General features: G+C 43.8%; 1 protein-coding gene across 1 annotated transcript; it reads left to right on the top strand.

The window, feature by feature from the left end:
• The first annotated feature begins 2863 nt into the window (after positions 1-2863).
• On the top strand, positions 2864-13409 carry LOC120943126. The gene is made up of 5 exons (XM_040356247.1): positions 2864-3038; positions 4061-4408; positions 5937-6054; positions 8871-8944; positions 12787-13409. Exons 1-5 carry the CDS (start codon positions 2948-2950, stop codon positions 13254-13256), a joined length of 1101 nt encoding a protein of 366 aa, XP_040212181.1. The 5' UTR covers positions 2864-2947; the 3' UTR covers positions 13257-13409.
• The last annotated feature ends 4689 nt before the right edge of the window (positions 13410-18098 follow it).

The raw sequence follows: 18098 nt of genomic DNA, 5'->3' as shown, positions 1-18098 counted from the left end.
CCAATCATGGCTCATTGCTCTTAGCCCCACACTATAAAAGTATTATTTCAATAGCGGAATTTTTTGTGTGATATCGGAGTAGAGAGAGATAGAACAGGGCTCTATTCACTGCTAGTAGACAGTTAGGGGTTGATTTACTAAAGGGGACGGAAACCCGATTGAAATGGATCAAGTAGATTATGGGTATCTAGATGCTGTTGCAGCTGTTGTACCACTGCTTTTTCCATTACCTTGGAGAGAACGTTTAGGCCTGTTATGGGACGGCGGTGAAGTGGGTCCTTGGGGTCTAAAGTGGGTTTCTTCAAGATGGGTTGGATTATGCCTTCTTTCAACTGGGAGGGCACTGAGCCTTCCTTGAAAGGCTGGTTTATGAGCTGCGTGATAGGAGGTGCCAGGATGTCGGCGCATTCCATCAGCAGTTTGGTGGGGATGATATCATTTGGCGCTGTGCTGTTTCGCAGAGAACCGATGATATTTTTTGTGGCATCGATGGAGATGGGTTCTAGAGTGAACTTTCCTGATTGTGGTGAATTTCTGTGGGTATTATGTGAATAATTGCGGGGGGGGGGGCTTCCGGGGCTATTGTTCTGCTGAATGCTTTCCCGGATTCCCTCAATTTTATTAATGAAGTAATCCGACAATTCATTGCAAAACTCCTGGGTATCTGAATTGGGGGGTTCAAGACAGACGGGATTCATGGTCTGAGTGACCATCTTGAAGAGTTTGCGGGGGTGGTTTAGGGCGCTGTTGATAGCCTTGGAAAAATAGTTTTTCTTGGCTATGAAGATTTCTTTGTGGGAAGAAGAAGAAGAATTATTGTCTGCCCCTCGTAGCGTACCTAGTGGCAGGGCCACATTTGGAGTCGGGGGTCTGCCACATCATACCTCTTAGATCTGGTCATCTCTGCAGTCCAGCAGGTCGGCAAGTGCAGTGGGCTCCAGGGAGTATTTAGAGCATGCCCGGAGCGGGAGAAGCGGCGATGTGAGCTGGGGAGTGGATCTTTGCAGGATTGGCACATGGGAGCTCACAGAAAAAAGTGGCACATGATTCTGCAGTGGAAGGAAAATGATAAATGGTTTTCATTTTTTTTTACAAATAAATATCTGAAAAGTGTGGCGTGCATTTGTATTCAGCCCCCTTTACTCTGATACCTAAAATCAGGTGGAACCAATTGCCTTCAGAAGTCACCTAATTAGTAAATTGAGTGCACCTGTGTGCAATTTAATCTCAGTATAAATACAGCTTCTCTGTGAAGCCCTCAGAAGTTTGTTAGAGAACCTTAGTGAACAAACAGCATCATGAATGCCAAGGAACACACCAGACAGGCCAAGACCAAAACCTACCAAGACATGGCCGTCCACCTAAACTGACAGGCCGGGCAAGGAGAGCATTAATCAGAGAAGCAGCCAAGAGGCCCATGGTAACTCTAGAGGAGCTGCAGAGATCCACAGCTCAGGGGGGGGGGGGGGGGGAATCTGTCCAAGTGGCAAGAAGAAAGCAAATGTTGAAAGAAAGCCATATGAAGTTATGTTTTCCAGTTTGCGAGAAGCCATGTGGGGGACACAGCAAACATGTGGAAGAAGGTGCTCTAGTCAGATGAGACCAAAATTTTACTTTTTTTAATAAAAGCAAAACGCTATGTGTGGTGGAAAACTAACACTGCACATCACCCTGAACACACCATCCCCACCGTGAAACATGGTGGTGGCAGCATCATGTGGTGGGGATGCTTTTCTTCAGCAGGGACAGGGAAGCTGGTCAGAGTTGATGGGAAGATGGATGGAGACAAATGTAATGTAATGCCGCATACACATGACTGTTTTTCATGACGAGAATTTTTTTTTTTTTAATTGGTCTTGAAAAACGGCCGTGTGTATGCTCCAGAGCATTTTTCTCAACGAGAAAAGTGGCCATTAAAAATTTCGACCCTAAACATACAGCCAGAGCTACAATAATGGTTTAGATCAAAGCATATTCATGTGTTAGAATGGCCCAGTCACAGTCCAGACCTAAATCTAATTGAGAATCTGTGGCAAGACTTGAAAATTGCTGTTCCCAGACGCTCTCCATCCAATCCGACAGAGCTTAAGATATTTTGCAAAGAAGAATGGGCAGAAATGTCTCTCTCTAGATGTGCAAAGCTGGTAGAGACATCCCCAAAAAGACTTGCAGCTGTAATTGCAGCAAAAGGCAGTTCTAGAAAGTATTGCCTAAGGGGGCTAAATACAAATGCCCCCCACACTTTTCAGATATTGATTTGTAAAAAAAATTGAAAACCATTTATCATTTTCCTTCCACTTCACAATTATGTGCCACTTTGTGTTGGTCCATCACATGAAATCCCAATAAAATATCGTATTTATCGGCGTATAACACGCACCCTAACTTTAAGAGGACAGTTTCAGGAAAAAACTTTCCACAGCCCCCTGCGTATAACACGCAGGCACAGTTCATCCTCTATTTTCAGGATAAAAAAGTGAGTGTTATATGCCAATAAAAAAAATACATTTAAGTTTTTTGGTTGTAACATGAAAGAATTTGGAAAATTCCAAGGGGTATGAATACTTTTTCAAGGCACTGTAGGTATGACATAACCCAGAAGTCCTTTCTACTTTGGGGAAGACAAATTGTCAGACTTTACTCAGGCCTGAGGTCCCTTATGCTTAGCATATTTTTTTTGGAGCATGCACAATCATTTGATACAGTATTTATTTTTTATCTGTCAGTATAAATACACGTATCTCTTATTAAGATGTAGACCATAGCACTATGTACACTGTGAGAATACCATTGGGTTTTATCCAAGTGATTTGTGATATGTGACCTGTAAATTTCTAGCTACATGCTGTGCTTAGCAGGAAGAAATATACAGGGCCATGTCATTACAAGGTAATTGTTAAGGACTTTGGCACTACACCCTCTCTTATGCAAATTTCTTTCATAAAATATGTTTTTGATTACCTTGGCTTCCTTTACTGCACTTGTCAGTTTTGCTTCAGTCTTGGACATTTCTGCACACAAAATCACTGGATCTACTGGTAAGGAACATTCTAAGGCACATTGTTATCTGTCTTTTAGGGCACAGCAGGGTGGAACTCTCAATATTGAAAAAAAGAGGGAGCTCTAATTAATCTTGCAGGAATCGCTGCAATACTGGGACCTGCCAATATGAAATTAGAAGCTATTTTCCTTCTTCTTGACCAAGAAGGGTATAGCAGGTGATCAGCTTTACATAGACTGTCCATAGACTTACCATTTCTTTCATATATACTGTATAATTGTTTTTGCTATACAGATTATTACAATTGCTAGTGACAAAATGTTTTGTACCAAAATTGTCCATAACTAGAAGTGTCTGTATGCATGAAATGGAGACAGAAGAGTGAAAGCTCCTCTAGAATAGAGACCAGTGGGAACACTTCACTGAGCTTCACTATGGAATATCTAAGATTTTCAATCACTGGACAATTTATTAGGAACTAATCTTAAACCAGTACGAATATTGGTTTGGGCCTCTTTTTGCTCTTTAAATTCTACATTCTTCAAACATTCTTTTGAGATTCAAGTCCATGTTGACATTGGTTCCATGAATTTTCTATGGTATGGATTTCACATTCCTTTGAGATTCAGATCCATGTTGACACGGGTTCCATGAATTCTACGTAGTATGGATTTCACATTCCAAAAGTATTCTTTTGAGATTCAAGTCCATGTTGACATGGATTCCATGGAATCTCTGTGGTATAGATTTCACATTCCACAAACATTCTTTTGAGGTTTAGGTCCATGTTGACACGGGTTCCATGGATTCTCCATTGTATGAATTTTGCACTCCTTTGAGATTGAGGTCCATGTTGACATTGATTCCATGGATTCTCCATGGTATGGATTTCACAATTCCACAAACATTATTTTGAGATTCAGGTCCATGTCTTGGACAGTAAAATGGTGGCTTCACTTGCATAACTACCCTGGATTCAGTCTCAGGTCTCCAAAAAGGTGTCCTAGATTCTCCATAGAAGTTTTGCTTTTACTGTTTGATATTTCTTGTCACACTCAGATTTCTGGATCTCCTCTGCCTGTGTGTGTCCAGGAACCATGCAGGACCCTACCACTGACCATAACATCCTAGAGAAGCTCCTCACCTATTCTCCGGGTCACCAGTATGAGCATGTGTGCCTGCAGCTCTTTGGGATGCCAGGACATGGCAAGTCCTCCCTTATTAACACATTTGTGTGCGAGGCCAAAGACCAAGACCTTAAGAACGTGGCCGGAGCTGGGAAATCCAATCAACCCATCACAATGGAGAGAAAAGATTATCATCTGGCAGATAAAATTGTCATCACTGATAACCGAGGAGTGAACAAAATGAGCAAGGAAGAGTTGGTGGAGATTACAGCTCAGTTCTGTAAGTGACATTGAAGGGTGACTATGACTTCCATGTTTCTTTTCCCCACATCAGTGTAGAATAAATGACCAAGCTTCTATATAAACACCACGTGCCACCTTGGTTGTAAAGTCAGAAGGTTTTTTATCTTAATGCATTCTATGCATTAAGATAAAAAATCTTCTATGTACAGCAGCCCCCCTCATACTTACCTGAGCCCCATCTTTATCCAGCAATGTAGCACGAGAGACTCGGCTGCCCGGGACTTTCCCTCCGCATTGGCTCCCGCTGCTGTCAATCAAAGCCAGTGAGCCAATGAGGAGAGAAAGGGGGCGGGGCCGCAGCTCCGTGTCTGAATGGACACAGGGAGCTGCGGCTCAGCTCGGGTGCCCCCATAGCAAGCTGCTTGCTGTGGGGGCACTCAACAGGAGGGAGGGGCCAGGAGTAACGAAGAGAGACCCCAGAAGAGGAGAATCTGGTCTGCTCTGTGCAAAACCACTACACAGAGCAGGTAAATATAACATGTTTGTTATTTTTAACTAAACAAGCAGAAGACTTTAGTATCACTTTAAGGCTAAATTCAAACTGGCATTAAAAGCAGGCTTTTGAGGGGTGTTTGTTTGGGAGCCACATCGCAAGACCGCGCAATTGTCAGTTAAAGTGACGCAGTGCTGAATCGCAAAAAGTGGCCTGGTCATTGACCAGCAAAATGGTCCGGGGATGAGGTGGTTAAAGGAGAATTACCCCCCCAAAAAATTAGTTAAACCCACAAGGGCTTTTTTTTTTATCACTACTGTTACTTTATATTGGCTTTTGAAATTCACAAATGCAGAAACTTAGAATTTAAATGAAAGGTTTAGCAATGGGAAACTTTTTTTGAAAGATAAATTGTGTATTTTATTTACAACTGTATGGTTCAGACCAAAATAAGGGACAAATGAGGAGGAAAGAGGGACAGAGGGACTTTGTTCCAAATCAGGGACAGTCCCTCGAAATCCGGGACAGTTGGGAGCTATGCATCTGGTAAGTGTTTAGATTTTTGGAGGGACACCACAATGGAGGATCACTCTGTAACACAGATTAAATGTGTATATTTGATGCTGGATTTTGGTTTCTTCTGGTGAGTGATTTGGCACACTACACTTATCATTGGAGCAGCTCTCTGCATATAGAGATTTCTTTTTTGGTAACGTCACATATTCACTACTGGGACTTTATATATTGTATATAATAGGGCATTTGTTTTAGTGCTGCACTATTTTTGCTATTCTACAGCTAGAGAACTGATCACACTGTGCTCTCAAGCCTAGGGTGGCCATTTTTAAAAAGGAAAGGGACTGTCAGGGACACCAGAGATTTCATACAAAGAGAATAGGATACTTTCTCATACAAGTACATTGTACAACAGTCACATATCAGGAATATAAAATGTTGGGTTTACATACATTCTTTAACTGTTGAGTGAAGAGGAATACCCCAACGTTCTCTAGCAGAATTTGTCATTTTTGACAGGCAAGTTTGACAGATGCTTCTATTTTCTCTTTTATAGGTCAATTTCGAGGCCGGGATAGGGTGGAATGGGATCGAAGCTTTAGAGAGAATTTAAATGCCGTTCTCGCTTTCATTTATCAGAAAAAGGAGGTGATTGTTCCAATTTTTGTTTACAGGTAACTGCATCTTCCACAGTATGCAAAGGACTCAGTCACACCTAAACACTGTATAGTAACACCTTGGTATGAGTGTAACTTGGTTTGAGAGCGACATTTTTAATACATTTTGACTTGATATACAAGCGATGTCTTGATATACAAGTAGTGTCATGTCACAACTGAGTATAAGGCTCCATTCACACCAATGCGACAAAACGCCCGACGCCGGACGCTTCTGCCGCTAGAGGGGAGAATTCCCATTGCTGTCTATGGAGATGGTTCACATCTCATAGACGCCAAACGCATGTCGCCTGAAAAAAAGTCCCGGACCCTTTTTTTCAGAAGACATTGGCGTTCGCCCATTGACAGCAATGGGAAGAATCTAAAAAAAAAAAAAAAAAGATACACACTCGCGGCAAAATACGCTGCGTACACCGTACGCCGCTGTCGCATAGGTGTGAATGCAGCCTAAAAGAGAAGAGAGGCGCCTCTAAGTGTCGCAATATTGTTACATTTAATGACGGCACAACATTTAGCAACATATTGCTACACTTGGAGGAGACTCCCTTTTCTTTTATACTCTGAATTTTTCTTCTAATCCCCCTGTGGAGGCTTCCATTTGTGGATGGACTTTTTATGGTTACACAACCTATCACATTGCTATAATCTTTTCATATGGACTAAAACTGAAGAACATATGAATAAATGGTTGTGGAACGAATTATTTGAGTTTCCATTAGAGCTGCACGATTCTGGGAAAAATGAGAATCACAATTCTTTTGCTTAGAATAAAGATCACGATTCTCAAAAACTTAACGCAATTTAAATATGCGGGCGAGACTTGCGTATGCGTTCTGCGTGCAAACTCACAGGGACGGTGGTACTTTAATTATTTTAGAGAGAGATATATTAATATTTGCCAGAGAGAAAATATAAATTAATATTTGCCAGAGAGATTTAAGTACATTTTTGCCAGAGAGAATATATAAAGTTAATATTTGCCAGAGAATATATAAAGTTATTATTTGCCAGAGAATATATAAGTTAATATTTGCCAGAGAATATATAAAATGAATATTTGCCAGAGAATGCATACATAAATTATATACTAGCAGCAGCTTACAGCCTTATGCCCCGTACACACCATCACTTTATGTGATGAAAAAAAACGACATTTTCTGTGAAGTAAAAAATGACGTTTTTGAAACTTCAATTTTCAAAGACGAAGTTGCCTACACACCATCGTTTTTCTCACAATGTTCTAGCAAAGCGAGGTTACGTTCCACCACGTTTTTCCATTGAAGCTCGCTTCATAAGTAGCTTCTGGGCATGCGCGGGTGAAAAAACGTTGTTTTAAACGATGTTTTTGCTACACACGGTCAATTTCTGTGAAGTAAAAGTTGACGTTTTGAAAAACGACACATAAAATTGAAGCATGCTTAAATTTTTTTTGGTCGTTTTTTAGAAGACATAAAACAACGTTTTCCCCCACACACGGTCAATTAAAGTGACGTTTTTAAAAACGTCATTTTTTTTCATCACATAAAGTGATGGTGTGTACGGGGCATTAGGGCTAATAATAATAAAAAAGATTCTCACAGCCGCACAAGTGAGGTTGATGGAGGAATCCTTCTCGCTGTGCTATTGTATAGTGGCAGCAGGCCTGTGCTGCCAGAATACACTGTTCAGCGGCGGCAGTTGGCTAATTAAGGCTGGTCATACATTATACAATTTTCTTGTACGATTTACTAAAACCATATAATACAGTATGAGGTCAAACCTAAACAATTTCAATTTGTATGAAATCAGGCAGTCCCTTAAACAACATAGTTGAAGGTAAATCTATAGGAAACATATGCAACCACCGGTTCATGCCTGGTGTCCCTGGTGCAGGTGCGAATCAGGTCTGAATTTTTGCCTGAATTCATGCCTGAATTGGACCCAAAGACGCACAGGACCCTTTTTCAATGCAGACTGTAGCCGACCCGGACCTGTGTGAACCGGCTCCATTGGACTGGACAAATTTCATACCATCTAATTATGATAGGATAACCCTTGAGATATGGATCAATCATGCGTTAGGTGCCAAGGTACCCACACTGAAAGCAAAATGTTGTCACTCTTTGGCTCGACACTAGGGAATGATTTGACATGACATAACTGAGATCATCTGAAAAAGAGGGAATGTTCATATGCTGATCACAACAGACAATTAAAGTGGAGGTTCACCCAAAAACGTAATTTTTAACATTAGATTGAGGCTCGTTTTGTCAAGGGGAATTGGGTGTTTTTTTTTAAATCGAAGCCGTACTTACCGTTTTAGAGATAGATCTTCTCCGCTGCTTCCGGGTATGGGCTGCGGGACTGGGCGTTCCTATTTGACAGGCTTCCGACGGTCGCATACATAGTGTCCCGATTTTCCGAAAGTAGCCGAACGTCGGTGCGCAGGCGCCGTATAGAGCCGCACCGACGTTCGGCTTCCTTCGGCTACTCGTGACGCGATGTATGCGACCGTCGGAGGCCTGTCAATCAAATAGGAACGCCCAGTCCCGAAGACCATACCCGGAAGCGGCGGAGAAGATCGCTCTCTAAAACGGTAAGTACTGCTTCGATTTAAAAAAAAACACCCGATTCCCCTTGACAAAACGAGCCTCAATCTAATGTTAAAAAAAAAATTTCGGGTGAACTCCGGCTTTGAGTTGAACTTTTTGTAATACAGGCCAGGAAAAGAAACTTGAAGTGTATTTTTGCCACAGTTTTTACATGTGTCAGATGATCATTATTGCAATATTAGGAAGTCTGTCTTACATGTTCCTCTCTTCTGATTGCCCCAGTGCTGAGAGTTTGGTTACATCAGAACGATACGCAGAGTTGGAACCATTCATCAGAGACGCCCACAGAATCACGGGTAAAGTACCATGTCGTTAGCAAGAAACCCTCTTTTCATTTTAAAGTTGCCAGCAGGACTTGGGGTCAGGAGGCCCTGGTTAGGAGGCGAAGAATTGCAGAACGATGCTGATGATAGTATTGGCTGTTGACAACTTTACTGCAGATCTGTTTCTCTGGTAGAAGATCTCCTAGAAGGCACATGAAGATTTTAAAGGTAGTCTTAGCAGACATAGACTATTGGTTTTCACAAGAACAACTCAGAAGTGGCATATTCTATAGCCTTGACAGTTTTTGAGAAAGCAACAGTCCACAATGGGAAAATATATAACATTCCTTCAGAGGGTAACTTCCAGACACTTATTAAAACGTGCAAAGACTAGGCCACTTTTTGCGATTCGGCACTGCGTCGCTTTAACTGACAATTGCGCGGTCGTGCGACGTTGCTCCAAAACAAAATTGACGTCCTTTTTTTCCCACAAATAAAGCTTTCCTTTGGTTGTATTTGATCACCTCTGCGGTTTTTATTTTTTGCGCTATAAACAAAAATAGGGTGACAATTTTGAAAAAAAAAGCAATATTTTGTACTTTTTACTATAATAAACATCCCCAATTTTGTTTTAAAAAAGCTATTTTTTTCTCAGTTTAGGCCGATACGTATTCTTCTACATATTTTTGGCAAAAAAAAAAAAAAATCACAATAAGCGTATATATTGATTGGTTTGCGCAAAAGTTATAGGGGCAGATCCCCAAAGATCAAATTTTGCGCGTCGTATCTTTGTTTTGGTATCCACAAAACAAGATACGACGGCATCTCGGCTAGATCCGACAGGCGTACGTCTTAGTACGCCGTAGGATCAAAGCTGCAATTTTTCGGCGGCCGCTAGGTGGCGTTCCCGTCGAAATCCACGTTGAGTATGCAAATTGGCTTGTTACGGCGATCCACGAACGTACGTCGGCCCGACGCATTTTTTTACGTCGTTTGCGTTCGGCTTTTTCCGGCGTATAGTTAAAGCTGCTATTATGAGGCGTAAATCCAAAATTTGTTTTGGTGACAATGGTCTAAGTAGGGATTTACCTTATTTTGGAGAGGTTAAAGCGAAGTTCCAGCCATTTAAAAGTCTGCAGCTACAAAAAGTGTAGCTGCTGACTTTTAATAATCAACCACTCACCTGTCCCACGGTCCAGCGATGCGGGCGTACAAAGCCCCGCTCCTCATTGAGGCGCCGGCATTTTAACTGTGGGCGCCCGGCTGTGGCTTCACTGCCGGGTACGCACTGCTCATTGGCTGAGATACCCCAAATACTCCTAATCTGTCCTTGCTTTGCCCTTGTCTTATCTAATGCCACCAGGTACCTGGCCTCACAGTAGCAGAAGAGAGAAGTGCAGCAATTTCAGATTTAGGGTGAAATCAATTGATCCCTAACAATGAGCCAAGGTAACTACACCTGGCAGGTAAATTTAGGAACAACCCTGCCTAAACATCAGGGTGCTACATCATGTTCGGTATTTGCATTCCTCCCAAATATATCATTATTTGTTACTCAACTAACACCTTGCAGTAGATTATATCTGCATTTAACACATTTTAGACATGCTAGTGTTATAAATCTGTGTATATAACCAAAAACCCCAAGACTTTTTCTGGGCACCGCCATCTTGGCTGTAATGTCAGCAGCCCTAGATGACTCAAATTACACTCTATAGTATTCCACTCCCCCCTTCTCAAGCTGCTACTTTCAAGGGTATGTTGGGAGATGGGGAGAGGGATGGAGTAGCTGGGCCATCACAGAGAGTAATTATACCCTTCCAGATGAGACTAGGGCTATGACTTGCAAGGAGGAAGGGGACTGTGCTAGGGAGATGATCAAATACCACCAAAAGAAAGCTCTATTTGTGGGAAAAAAAGGACGTCAATTTTGTTTGGGAGCCACGTCACATGACCGTGCAATTGTCATTCAAAGCGTGACAGTGCTGAAAGCTGAAAATTCAGGGCTCAAGTCCTGCGGAAACACGTGGGAACGGCGTCCCTGCACTTTTTCACAGCAAGAACGCAGTTCTCTTTGTAGGACTAGAGCCAGGGGTGGACTGACAACTCATGGGGCCCCCGGGCAATAGAAGATTATGGGGCCCCAGGGCTTACAGATTTCCACCAAGCCAGGAGGCAGTGCAGAGGCGGGGCAGCTAAAATCTTAGGATTTTCACATCAAAAGCATGTCGATTTTGGACATATCAGGGACAGATGTAAAAAAAAAAAAAGATTTTTACATACTGTTCCTGGTTTTACTGAGCCTGGCAACCCTGATGGGGCCCCCTAGTGGCATGGGGCCCTCGGGCAGTGCCCGAGTCCCTCAATGGTCAGTCCGCTCCTGACTAGAGCAGCCGAGCCGCCCGAGCTCGAGTCACTGCTTAAAGTTCTTTCTAAATCCCGCGATAACTCCGCAAAGTCTCCTGGGAACAATGACAAAAGCTCCCAGGAGACATTGCGGCATCGAGGAAGTGACGGAATACCCGCACACTACCCGATGAATCTATATACAGGAATCGGCCAGTAACATAAAGGATTACTAAGGTACAGTGGATCGAAAAAAAAAACTAACATGCGGTTTAGTAATTAAGCGTATCAAAAATATGAGCGTATCATTTTTTATTTTTTTTTGGCGGGGGAGTGGATCTTGGGTGGGAGTTCCCACACTTTTTCCCCCAGGACTTGACCCCTGCCGGTATTGAAGTGGTTAAAATACCAACATTTTCGGTGCTTTTGAGTGGAATTTTTTAAGATGGTGACAGGTTCTCTTTAACCACTTCCCGACGGCCGTACGAATATGTGCGGCCGCAGGGTGGTTCTAAATCTCTAACAGGACGCATATATGCGTCCTCCGCTCTTCCAGGCCACTAGAGGGCGCGCGAGTGCCGCCGGAGGCGCGCGCGTGCCCGCCGCATTCCTGAGATACCGATGCGCGTGCCTGGCGGCCGCGATGTCCGCCAGGCACTCGCGATCGGCGGCTACAGGGACAAGACGTGGAGCTCTGTGTGTAAACACAGAGCTCCACGTCCTGTCAGGGAGAGAGGAGACCGATCTGTGTCCCTTATACATAGGGACACAGCATCGGTCACCTCCCCCAGTCACCCCCCTCCCCCCACAGTTAGAACACACCCAGGGAATACATTTAACCCCTTCCATGCCCCCCTAGTGTTAACCCCTTCACTGCCAGTCACATTTATACAGTAATCGGTGCATTTTTATAGCACTGATCGCAGTATAAATGTGAATGGCGCCAAAAATGTGTCAAAAGTGTCCGATGTGTCCGCCATAACGTCGCAGTCCCAATAAAAATCGCAGATCGCCGCCATTACTAGTAAAAAAAATTAATAATAAAAATTAATAATAATTCTGTCCCCTATTTTGTAAGCGCTATAACTTTTGCGCAAACCAGTCGCTTATTGCGATTTTTTTTTTTACCAAAAATATGTAGAAGAATACGTATCGGCCTAAACTGAGAAAAAAAATGTTTTTATTTTTTTAAAAATGGGCTATTTATTATAGTAACAAGTAAAAAATATTGACTTTTTTTCAAAATTGTCGCTCTTTTTTTGTTTATGGCACAAAAAATAAAAACCGCAGAGGTGATCAAATACCACCAAAAGAAAGCTCTATTTGTGGGGAAAAAAGGACGTCAATTTTGTTTGGGAGCCACGTCGCACGACCGCGAAATTGTCAGTTAAAGTGACGCAGTGCCAGAAGCTGAAATTTCACCTGGTCAGGAAGGGGTATACGTGCCCAGTAAGGAAGTGGTTAATGTAAATTCTGCAATATTAGGCTTCTAGAGGTAATTAACTGTTACTTATACTTTTATTCTCTAGGCATCTATCCAATTATTGTTCTGACCAAGGTTCGAGATCACAGTACAGAATCAGCAATCCATTACAGAAAATTTAAAGCACTTGGAGCAGAACACATCTTTCAGATAGAGAATTACACAATGGAAACCTGTGAGAGGAACCCGGAGACAAAGAGCAGAATTGTGGCGCTCCTGGACACGTGCCTGCAAGAGGCAGATAAGCAGATATCAGAAAATCAAATGAAGGATCTTCACCAAGAGTATCTAAAGAAAGCAATGGATGTTATTGAGAGCAAAATGATGATAGAACTTGAAAACAAAGTTACACAGATTGAGAAAATGGAGGTGCAACACAAGGCTGCACTTAGAAAAATGCAAGTGGAACTTGACCAGAAGATTAGAGAGGTTGAAGAACTGAGTGAACAGAATGAGGCCAATAAGAGCGAAATATCGAAACTGAGAAAGCGTAGAAAATCCTGCAGAGTCATGTAAGCCAGTTTCGAGCTCACTACTGTATCTAGGGATCAGAGGGTGAATCAAAGGGGCACATCATTTTAGGCCAACATGTTTTGGGGGCTAGGCTTTGCCCACTTTCATCAGGACCTAGAAGTTTATATGTAATAGCATGACCAGCAATAGACATGTGCGATTCGTTCCGTACCTAATCGAAAATTTGTACGAATGTCCGAAAATTCGTACATTCGGAAGCATTCCGAAATACGAATTTCTATTCTTACGATTTTTATACAAAATTTCGTTGACAAATTTTGTTTCGGGGGTGGCAGACTGCTCAGACTGGTACTGGTAGTCAATGGGAGATTCAGAATTGGACAAAATAAGAATGTTCGTTAATATCATTTTATTATTGTCATAATAATTACGATTATTCGTTATGATGAATTTAAAAACCCAGGAAGTCAGCACAGCACAGGGATGATGGGAGCCCCTCATAATGAGCACAGCAGGGGTACAGCCCCAGGAGGAAGTCAGCACAGCACAGGGATGATGGGAGCCTCTCATAATGAGCACAGCAGGGGTACAGCCCCAGGAGGAAGTCAGCACAGCACAGGGATGATGGGAGCCTCTCATAATGAGCACAGCAGGGGTAAAGCCCCAGGAGGAAGTCAGCACAGCACAGGGATGATGGGAGCCCCTCATAATGAGCACAGCAGGGGTACAGCCCCAGGAGGAAGTCAGCACAGCACAGGGATGATGGGAGCCCCTCATAATGAGCACAGCAGGGGTACAGCCCCAGGAGGAAGTCAGCACAGCACAGGGATGATGGGAGCCCCTCATAATGAGCACAGCAGGGGTAAAGCCCCAGGAGGAAGTCAGCACAGCACAGGGATGATGGGAGCCCCTCATAATGAGCACAGCAGGGGTACAGCCCCAGGAGGAAGTCAGCACAGCACAGGGATGATGGGAGCCTCTCATAATGAGCACAGCAGAGGTAAAGCCCCAGGAGGAAGTCAGCACAGCACAGGGATGATGGGAGCCCCTCATAATGAGCACAGCAGAGGTAAAGCCCCAGGAGGAAGTCAGCACAGCACAGGGATGATGGGAGCCTCTCATAATGAGCACAGCAGGGGTAAAGCCCCAGGAGGAAGTCAGCACAGCACAGGGATGGTGGGAGCCTCTCATAATGAGCACAGCAGGGGTAAAGCCCCAGGAGGAAGTCAGCACAGCACAGGGATGATGGGAGCCTCTCATAATGAGCACAGCAGAGGTAAAGCCCCAGGAGGAAGTCAGCACAGCACAGGGATGGTGGGAGCCTCTCATAATGAGCACAGCAGGGGTAAAGCCCCAGGAGGAAGTCAGCACAGCACAGGGATGATGGGAGCCTCTCATAATGAGCACAGCAGGGGTAAAGCCCCAGGAGGAAGTCAGCACAGCACAGGGATGATGGGAGCCCCTCATAATGAACACAGCAGGGGTACAACCCCAGGAGGAAGTCAGCACAGCACAGGGATGGTGGGAGCCCCTCATAACGAATGTTCGTAATTGTTACGAAAAGTTAACAAACCTAATGAACTTTCGTACGTATCCAAATTGAATTTCAGACACAAATTACGAATTAACGGGCTACTACAAACCCAGGAAGTCAGCACAGGAATGGTGGGAGCCCCTCATAATGAGCACAGCACAGGGATGGTGGGAGCCCCTCATAATGCAGTCATAACTTGCCATAAATAAGGAAGTAATAGAGGCGTCCTGCATGCTCCAGATGAAGTCAGTAGACGAAACCGGTCGAGCAGCAGAACGCCACAACACTTCCTAATAGGATTACGAGCGATTTGTTCTCCACTAAAGTGTGAGTACCCATTTTAAAAGCTTTATCAATAAACTTTTAAAAAAATGATAAAACACTATGTGAGGCCTTTTCTCTTGTACATGAGCTTGAGTGGAAAAACTAGAACAGCAAAAAGGTTGGTTTAATTGCCAGAGAGCGACACAGTGGCTTGCACTGTGAAGGTTCCATACCCCAAGAGGGGTACACCCTTGCCACTGATCACATCCCCCCACCACCACCGCTGCCACTGATCCTCATCCTCACCCAACCACCACTGCTGCCACTATCCTATCCCCCCCACCACTGCCACACATCCCATCCCCCACCCCCGATCCTATCCCTCCCCAACCACCACTGCTGCCACTGATCCGATGTCCCACCACCACTGCTGCCACTCATCCCAGGGGCGTAACTACAGGGGTCACAATTTAAATAGCGCACATGTTGCCCCTAAACACCTGGATGGGGGGGGCATTTAGAGGAACAAATCCCCTCCATTTTTCTCCTGCAACCACTAAAAGTCTGCTTCTCATCCTCTCCCTCCGAGAGGAGGACAAAGGAGGGGATTTTTCCCCCCTCCTATCCAGGTCCTGCTGCCCCTGGTATCAGTGGGAAGGGTCCTGGCCGGAGGTCATGGGGTCCCTCCATGTTTTCTTGCACCGGGGCCCTGAAGGTTCTAGTTACGCCTCTGCCGCAGACACTGCCGGAGGACATTGCAGGATCCTGGGGACAAGGTAAGTAACTTTACTAGGATACTGCAATGCGATCCCGAGTGTGACTCGGGGTTACCGCTTTTGGTAATGAAAAACTCCTCCCTAGCCACACTCGGGAATACTGCTAGGAAGGTTAAATAAGAGTCATATTTATATTTATGAAACACACATTTATTTGTTATGAATCAAAAAGAATAACAAATTAACAACAGTAACAATAACGTAAAGAGAAACAACAAACACAAGCCTGAGACCATTCAGAAAATACAAAGTATTACCAAGGCCTCATTCACATGGGGTGTACTAAATCGTACGCTCCTGGAGGGATGCGTTTACCCGCATGAAGGTGCACAGGGGTTCAATGCATCTCCTTGTAGGCAGTCCCACTCATTTCAACTGGGACGCAGCGGCTGTATGGGTAGAGACGCTGCTCCCAATATGAAATCTGTGTGTTTGCACGGCTCAGAACATACACTGCACCCGGGGCCGTTCACTCGCACAAATGTCAGATTAGAAGCAGTGTCTGTGTCAATGTAGCTGCTGAGTATCAATTGACACCAATGGGACTGCCTGCACAGCGATGCGCAGGACCCCTACGCATCTCTGTGCAGGTAAATAGGGCTCTCCAGGGTAGTACTCGTTAGTTTGCCTCAAGTGAATGAGGACCCAGGGATAAGCTGCTCATATCATATGGAGAAAAGTAACAGATTCCATAAACAGAACTCAGTTTAGAAGAGAAAGACTTTTTTGTATAGTTACCAGACAACTTATTATCACATTTGTTCCATGTACAACATATAAATCATTATGTCAAAATGCTACATATATGTGTCATTGTGTAGTTGCACATGAAGATTTTTTCTCGTTCAAATATTTTTATTAAAGAAAAACACAGAGTACATTAACAATTATCCATAGTTGGAATTATAAAGAGTAACACACGGTATAACTTGGGAGTAGGTCATTACAGTACAAAGAACAAGACCTTTTAATCATAAACATCGTTCAGCAGAAAGGTACAGAAAATTGTGTAATATAAATAAAACAACAACTGTAAATACACCGATTAGTACTAAAGAATACGTACAGGGAACACATGAAGGTTTTTTAAAGGGGGAGTTCCACCTTAATCCTAGGTTCACACTTCTGCGTTTGCGCGGGCATGGCAGCCTATTTAAATGAATGGGCTGCTGTGCCTGTGTTTCCGCTAAAAATGTGGCCGCAGGCAAATCGCATGGTCTTTTTGACCATGTGATTTTCTTGCTGTTCCTGCACCCGCAAACGAGCTGAGGGGTGAGATGCGTGGGGGTGTCAGTCGGAATGAATGCGTATCTCCTACGAGCAGTGCAATTTAGCTGCAGGTGGGTGCTGGTGCGGGAACTGATCTGATTCCAATACCTGCAGCCACACACAAAGATGTGAACCTAGCCTTAAATGATGTCATCTTTGAGTGGCTGGTGCTTTTTTTTTTTTTAAGGCTGGTTTCTCACCTATGAGTTGCAGTAAAGCACACATTTTTCCAAATCCTAATGAATGTTATAGGGACATTCTAGAAATGCAATGCACAATATACACATAACACGCATTGTGGTAAATATTAAAAGAAAAAAAAAAGTTTAGCGCTGTCAACCACTTCTAAATGAATGGGTTAACAATTGAAATGTAGCATGTTATTGTGGATGCAGTAATGCACTATAACAGAATAGCATAGTGTGAAGGGAGCCCTATGTACTTAAAGCAGTGTTTCACCCTAAAAACACATTTCTAGCATGCTATCAAGCATACTAGCGCGATCTACAGTACGCCTTTCTTTTTTTTTTTGGCGCCGTACTTACGGTTTACTGCCGTAGTGAAGTTTCAGACTCCCCGCGGGGGAATGGGCATTCCTATGCACAGGGAAGATGATTGACGGCCGGCTATGGCACGTCACGCTGCCCGAAGATAGCCGAAATAGGACTTGCCTCTTCACGGCGCCTGCGCACAGACATCGGAGCTGACTGCGCAGGCGCCATGAAGAGGCAAGTCCTATTTCCGCTATCTTCGGGCAGCGTGACGCGCCATAGCCGGCCGTCAATCATCTTCCCTGTGCATAGGAACGCCCATTCCCCGCGGGGAGTCTGAAACTTCACTACGGCAGTAAACCGTAAGTACGGCGCCAAAAAATAAAAGAAAGGCGTACTGTAGATCGCGCTAGTATGCTTGATAGCATGCTAGAAAAAAAAAATGTTTTTTTAGGGTGAACCCCCGCTTTAAAGCGGAGTTCCGGCTAAAAACTAAAAATTGCCTGGTTCCCTACTGTGCATGTGTGAGTTGCATGTTCTGAGTGGTCCC

This window comes from Rana temporaria, chromosome 6, assembly GCF_905171775.1.
Source record: "Rana temporaria chromosome 6, aRanTem1.1, whole genome shotgun sequence".
In the NCBI taxonomy this organism is placed as follows: Eukaryota; Metazoa; Chordata; class Amphibia; order Anura; family Ranidae; genus Rana; species Rana temporaria.
Note: the sequence above shows the minus strand (reverse complement) of the source record. Positions and strands in the feature narration are given on the sequence as shown.

Excerpts from the sequence above, each read along its gene's own strand:
- LOC120943126 (XM_040356247.1), top strand. The coding sequence starts at position 2,948 with ATGTTTTTGATTACCTTGGCTTCCTTTACTGCACTTGTCAGTTTTGCT. Across the intron at positions 3,039-4,060 it reads CAAAATCACTGGATCTACTG|ATTTCTGGATCTCCTCTGCC; the intron begins GTAAGGAACATT and ends TGTCACACTCAG. Across the intron at positions 4,409-5,936 it reads GGAGATTACAGCTCAGTTCT|GTCAATTTCGAGGCCGGGAT; the intron begins GTAAGTGACATT and ends TCTCTTTTATAG.